The 7,153-nt window shown below is 53.8% G+C and overlaps 1 protein-coding gene across 1 annotated transcript; it reads right to left on the minus strand.

Annotated features, from left to right (window-relative positions):
• Positions 1-1,545: 1,545 nt before the first annotated feature.
• Positions 1,546-6,280, minus strand: LOC123181058 (long-chain-alcohol oxidase FAO1; the record flags this gene model as incomplete). Its single annotated transcript, XM_044593273.1, is given in 3 exon segments — positions 1,546-3,446; positions 5,329-5,601; positions 6,003-6,280. Coding segments are annotated over 3 exon segments (2,271 nt in total). The 3' UTR covers positions 1,546-1,709.
• Between the last annotated feature and the right edge of the window lie 873 nt (positions 6,281-7,153).

A 7,153-nucleotide genomic window follows, 5' to 3' on the forward strand; every position in this document is an offset into this window, starting at 1 on the left:
ATAAAGGAGAATGAGGCCAAGGCATGGTGGCGGCACCTATTCTGGAGGAGTGCATGACCCTTTTGCAAGATTTTGGGAAGGTTTCCATAGAGCATTGTAACCGTGAGCCAAATGTAGTTGCTCATGAGCTAGCTAGGTGGAGGGTGTAAACAATCCGTCTGTGTGGGTTGATGCACCACCGAATTTTATTATAAATCTTCTTGTGGATGATGTAGCAGTCATTGATAAATAAAGCTAGCCATGTAGGCCTTCCCGTTAAAAAAAAGATGCGTAAGAAAACAATCCAATGATCTAAGCCATGAAAAATGGACGCGACTTGCCTGCTCCCTTCTTAGAGCATCTACAGCCACATATTACAAATATGATCCCTCAAACGTTCGCAGTGATCAGACACGCCTCAAATTTCACTTCTTGCATCTAGACATTTCATACTAGATTTTTATATTCATACAAAGACATGCAAAAGAAGTAGAACATACGTACTACGTCGATCCTATCTACTCATCATCGGAGATCACGACGATCTCCGTGCCCGGCTCCGGCAGCATGAGCGGCAGCTGCAGCTCCGGCTCCTCCACTCCGGCCTTCTCCGCCTCTATTTCCGCGTCGAGCTCGGCGAAGAGCATGTCGGTCTCCGTCTGCTCTCGCTGGAGGAACGCCTGGTTGGTGTCCACATAGGTCTCATCCTGGCTGGACTCCAGGATGGCCTGTTGCTCGACCATTTTGTCGGACTGGGCGACGACAAACTCCGCCTCCGCCTGCTCCATTTTGAAGGGCGACACCTGCTGGTCCGGCTCCTCCGTCTCCTCCTCCTCCACCTCCATCGGAGCCATTTGCTCCTCCTCCTCCCTGCTCCTCCTCCTCCTCCTCCGGCTCCGGTGAGTCCGGAGGCAGCCCGACAGTGATGCGGGCGGCGCGTGCGGCTTCCCTCGCCCAGATCTCCTGCTGGATCTCGTAGCGGCGCTCCGGCGTCAGCATGACATAGTAGGTGATCTTGCTCCGGACCATGGTGGAGTGCCGGAGCGTGGGCAGATTGCCGGAGCGGGAGAGGGAGGAGGTGGAAGGGCTCGGACTGGCGGCGGGGAGAGGAGGAGGGGGATGGGTTAGGGTTGCGGGACGTCGGTCGGCTTAAATAGCCGGATATCATCTTGGGCGGCGAGCCGGAGCGGCGCCACACGGCGTTCCCACCGCGCCGACGGACGCGACGTCCGTCGGACCACCGGGTTTCCGGGCATTTCCGTGTGGGGCAACGCTGTCAGGCTAACGTGGCGGAGTGCCCGGGGGTGCCGGTCAGTCCGGACGTTTGAGAGGCCCGTTTGGGGTCAAAAAATTGTGACCAGGGCCTGCCCGATTGTAGATGCTCTTATGCTCCCATCCGTGCTCCCCCTTCACCCATTATCCAACGGCTGTAGCATTTGTCCTCCTCCCACATCTCTTTTCCAGCCAAAACAAAAGCGAAAAAGTCCCCGTATTTCCTCCCACGCACCGTGATACTTCCGTAATACTCGGGCTTTGTTGGATCTCGAAGAAAAATGGACAACTGTCTTTTTAAAATCTTAATCGAGCTATATTTATGGACCCAAGAAGTAACAAACATAACCGAGTATCACGAATCATATGTACGGTGAAGCAGTTTAGGCGTGACAAGTGCACCTGGCCAACCGACACGACGAGTTGGCGACTATCCTCTGACTCGATCGACTAGTACTCTAGTAGTGCTTCTGGGCGTTGGTCATGGACTCGGCGATGCCCTTGGAGAGGCAGTAGGCGACGGACTGAATAGTGATCATTGGGTTGACGCCGACCGCGGTGGGGAGGAGGCTGCCGTCGCAGACGTACAGGCCCTCGGCCTCCCAGCTCTCGCCGCTGCCGTCGACGGCGCTGTCCTTGGGGCTGGAGCCCATGCGGCAGCTGCCCATCTGATGAGCCGAGGAGAAGACCGCCCATTTGTCCGCCGTCGAGTGCATGGGCCCCTTCTCGATGGTCACCTCGTCCAGGAACGCCTCCAGGTCCTCGTCGCGCACGCCCTTGCACCGCAGCCGGAGCCCGTCGCTGCGGTGCGTGCCCACCTCCGCCGCGCCGGCGGCCACCAGGATGCGCAGCACGTGGCGCAGGCCGTTGCGGAGCTCGCGGGTGTCGTCGCGGCTGGGGGTGAAGCGCAGGCGGCCCTCGCAGTCGACGAACCCCGAGCCGCGGTCGCGGACGAGGGCGAACGCGTGCGCCGTGCGCGCGAACCGGCTCATGCGCTCCTTCATGTCGCGGCCCGACTCCCACGGCACCATGGCGGCGAAGGCCCCCGGCCCTAGCGCTGGCGTCTCGATGATGGTGCGCGGTGTGACGCGGTGCATGCTCGTGATGATGCCGCCCTCGTAGGACTTGCCGGTGATGGGCACCGCCTGCTTGTTCTCCGGGAAGTAGCCCCACGCCATGGACACCGGGTGGAGGTGCAGGTTCCGGCCGATGTGCCGGTTCTTCAGCCCGCTGTTGCGCAGCAGCGGAGGCGTCATGAGCGCCCCGCAGGCCGAGATGGACACCTTGGCCTCGATGCGCAGCTTCTTGGTGATGCCGTTGCTCATGCACGTCGCCAACAGGCCGACGCATTTCTTGCTCCGGCCGTCCTTGCCGCTGTTGTTGTGGAGGATGAACCGCTCGGCCTTGCACCCGGTCAGGATCACCGCGCCGTGCTTGACGGCGTCGACGAGCCACGTCGTGTCGGTGCCGCGCTTATCGCCGGTGGGGCAGCCGAAGTTGCAGCTCCCGCAGTAGTGTCCCGCCGACGAGTTGCGTGGCACGGCGTCGACAGGCAGCCCGAGCGCCTCGCACCCTCGGCGCAGCACCTTGTTCTGGAACCCTTCCTTCAGGCACTCGTCAGTGACGCCGAGCCGGTCACAAACCGTGTTCATGGCCTGCACGTACGCCTTGGTCGCGAATAACGGGAGGCCGTGGTCGTGGGACCACTCCTGCAAGACCTCCCCCGGCGTGCGGATGCAGGCCGACCAGTTCACCGCCGAGCCGCCGCCGACAGTGGAGCCCGTGAACACCATCGTCGTCACGTTGGACGTGCAGAAGATGCCGCCCTTCTCGAAGAGGCGCTCCATGGACGGACCCTCGACGGAGCTGTAGTCATCGGCGGCGAAGTAGTCGCCCTTCTCGACGACTACCACCTTGTACCCCGCGGACGCCAGTATCGCGGCAGCAACGCCCCCGCCGCAGCCGGACCCCACAATGACGGCGTCGCACTCCACCGTGTGCTGCGCGCCCGGCTTCACGGGGAGCCCCCTGTCGGCGAGTGACCTGAGCAGGGTGGTGTCGTTCAGCGCTCTGGTTTCGACGACGCCATTGTCCAGCGGCCGCGACGGGGCGGGCGCTTCAGCTGGGTCTCTCTGCCACTCTTCCACGCTGTATCCAATCGCTTTCCAGTGTGGATTCTCTGAGTTCTCGTCGACCTGCACGTCGGGCAAACAGGTTTCTTTCATTATGTTCAAAAAAAGGGACCGTGACCAACAAATCTTACCATTTTTTAACTTGTGTCACACTTTATTCAAATCAAATAATTGTTACATCACTAACAAGTTCAGCTAGGATAATCTTACTAGAACTAGTAGCAATACACGCTTTCATTCGATCATTCATACTCCATTCATTTTTGTTTACTACACATATTAGCTTTGACCTATGCTAAACTTTATAAATTTTGATCAAATTTATCAAAAAACAATCATTTTTTTTGCAATAATAAATATATATGGTAGGGAAATGTATTAAATGATGATCCTAATGTATTGATTTGGTGGACTATTTAGGTCATTTCTTTATGTTAAAAAGGTACCCGTGATCAACAAATATTAATTCCATCATTCCATGGTGGTGTGCTATGACAGGGACCGGATGATACTAATTGATAATCTTGACAAAGCGCATTATCTGATTGTGTCTTTCATCATCTTATTATTATGCAAACGGTGACACATTCACATCGGTGTTCCATTCATTTATTTATGCTACTCAGTACTTGTTGCGTGTAGGCACTAAATACTACTGTATACTTTGATGGTCACTTTGCAGTTTTCACAGGCTGGGCCAAGTCGCCCTGAGATTTTCAGTGTGTACTACTCCACTGTGTACTGATGGCCAAGTAGGGGCCGGAGACAAGTTGCTCTCGGAAAGGCATAACCATTCATTTCCAAGCTTTGTCCTGATGAAGTTCTTATTTTCCACCACAGATTTTTTTTATATGTTTAGAACTTTGTTTTGTTTTCTGGGGATGTTTTAGTCCATGTGCTCGCTTTTCAAATTATTATTTTCATTTGTCGAAAACAAAGACTCGCATGCCAATGACCAAGGGTTTATTCAAGATTTCAAGTTTTGTGAAAACTGTAGATTTTTTGGAGACGTGAAAAAAATAGCAAAGCACAAGCACTTTTACAGCTCACTCTAATATCTAGACATCATACTATTATATTTTTGAGTTTCTGAAATAGAAAGAGCATGTGCTCTGGAGAACAGCGAATCCGCTCCCCAAAAATATTCAGCTCAATTTTGGAGTATGTTTTGTGAAATAAAAAGAGTGTGCTCTGGAGAAAAGATAATCCACTCCCCCAAAAAATTCAGTTAAGTCTTGGGGTAGGTTCTGTGAGGAATATAATGGTGACAGTCGACACGAAGTGCCATTTTCAAGCAAGTACCTTACGCAATGTCCAACTAATTAAGCAGAAACTGACTGGGCGAAGGATAGTCTTCTGACCAGAAAAAAGAGTGATAGGAACTGCAAGTGCTCAATCAATTCGGAAAATGGTTCCGTCTCTGTCTCTTGGTACGTGTTCAAATCGAAACCAACCCCCTTAGTTTAGGCGAAAAACACGAGCATGAAACTGGTGTGAGCCCTGGTTCAGTTAGCAAGCCAGTGGTAGCAAATCAGACGGGTTGTGGTTGTGGACATGAAGTTAGAGCACTATGCAGACATGCAGTGCAGGCCCCTCTCACCGAGCTGGCCGATTAATTTCAAGCGTCCGTCTGACCACTGAATGCGCTGCAAGTACAGCAAGGAGGCGAGCAAGTTGTACTGCTCCCTGGCCCCCACAACCCCTTGAAAAATTGAATTTTTTTAATAGTAGGATTTTTTTTGCGTTGTTGAAACAAAAACGTGGCCAGGTATTTAATTTTGTCCGCTGAAGCCTTAAGTTGCCAAAAAGGGGCCAGAATGAAAGACGCCGGTCGGAATGGCGAATTTATTGTGGCCATCATGGCGTGCCAGTTTGAGAGACTCATGCAAACTAGTCCTACTATGCTGAAGTAATATTACCAAGTACTAGAGGTGCAAAGGCTTACCATGGTGTAGAAGACGTAGTGGGAGAGGATCTTGACGAGGGCGAAGACGATCCTGAGCGGGAAGAGCCACCGCGTCCTGTTCCATCGCTGCAGCGCCGCCTCCTGCCGCTCCGCCGGCATGTCCGCGAACCGGCGCAGCTCACCGGCGGCGCCGCAGAGGCTCAGCCGGCCGCACAGCAGCAGCGTGCCCACCCTCGTGCTCAGCACCCACAGCACCACCCACGCCAGCAGCGCCGCCTCCCGTATGCACCGCGTCACCATCAGCTCCGCAACCTTTTGTTTTGGGGGGGAAAGGGACAAACAAACGAACGAGCTACACATCAGAGATCAAACACCTCACCACCGCCGACGATTGCTTCTATGTGAACATGGCTACAAAATCAAATCGGGCGACGCACAGAAACAAAATGGCAAGGCCTTTTCCTTCCTGTTAATAATTCGTACGAAAGAAAAGTGGTCCGTCCGGCCGTGCGGTGAGAGCGAGACCGCACTGCTGGCGAGCAGAGCAATCATCGAGACACGCCTACGGATCTCATGGTAATTAATTGGGTAAACGCCAGAGAATATCAAGGCGATTAAACCAATGATCGACGAGCGCGGGGACGACCACGTGATGGTGCATATTGGCGTGGCGTGGTGCAGGAGAGGAGATTGGATCGGACGCACGCACGCACCTCGTCGGGGATGTTGGAGTCGGCGGCGGAGGCGAGGTAGAAGCGCTCGAGGTCCTTGCCGCCGGGCTGGTCGGCGCGGCCGCCTGCGTCCGACTCCTCGGCCGGCAGCGAGGGGATGAAGGCGCCGCACATGGCGCGGAGCGCCTCCATCTGCGCCGGGTGCAGCCCGTGCGTGTACTTGCCGTCCCGCCTCCGCCCGCGCAGCAGCGGGTGCGGCCCCGCGCGCCTGCCCGCGGCCTTCTCCTCCTCCTGCGCCGCCATTAGCGCGCCTCACAGGATCGCTAGCTACTGCGTGTGTGTGCTTCTCTCTTCTCGGTTAGTTTCTCTCTGGCGACGTGTGGGTTGGTGTGCCGCGGGCGCGTGTTTATATAGACCTCTGGGGTGGCTCGAGACCAGCTGGTGCACCCGTTTCGAACTCAGCGAGCGAGCGAGCGAGGACGACGGCGGCGAGAGAGTTGGAGCGAGGAGCAGTAAATAGGGATGGATGTCGACGATGCGCATCTGTGACTATATCTCCTCATTTAAAACGGACTATATCTCCTCATTTAAAACGGCTCACCAACTGGACGACAGAGAGGGGGGAGGCCCATGGACTCCTGGATCATACCAGTTTTGACGTGCGATCTTCTTCTACTGCTGTGTTGTTGCCACCATCTTCGTCTACAAGTACCGTATGAGCCGTTGGTTGCGATGGAACGAGATACTATTGATATTGATATCAAGATATATCAGTTACGTCTAAGCTTCTTGTTACAACCATATATAATATGATCTAGTCGAGATTTTAAGGATGCACACTACCTGTCAAAAAATTAAAGGATGCACACAATAAAAAAATAAGAAAAGAAAATGAAGGCATCAACGATGGATAGCAAGCAAACAAGCAAAAACGGCAATCACCACCTTTGACAACACACGGACTATGAGGATGATTCTCCGAAAGCGCAACATTGGTGATAAGTTGATGGCAAATGAAAAACTATTCAGGTAGACAATAGTGAGGCTCGAGTGGCTAGGTGTGTCCTAATCACGCCCTACATAGGGTTGTTGAACATGTATTTGTCCAATGTCGACAAAAAACAAAGGATGTTATAATTCCGCTATAAAAAGAACTTGTATGCCCCATCTACATGAGGGAAAAGATTTTAGAT

This window comes from Triticum aestivum, chromosome 1D (assembly GCF_018294505.1).
Source record: "Triticum aestivum cultivar Chinese Spring chromosome 1D, IWGSC CS RefSeq v2.1, whole genome shotgun sequence".
Taxonomy (NCBI): Eukaryota; Viridiplantae; Streptophyta; class Magnoliopsida; order Poales; family Poaceae; genus Triticum; species Triticum aestivum.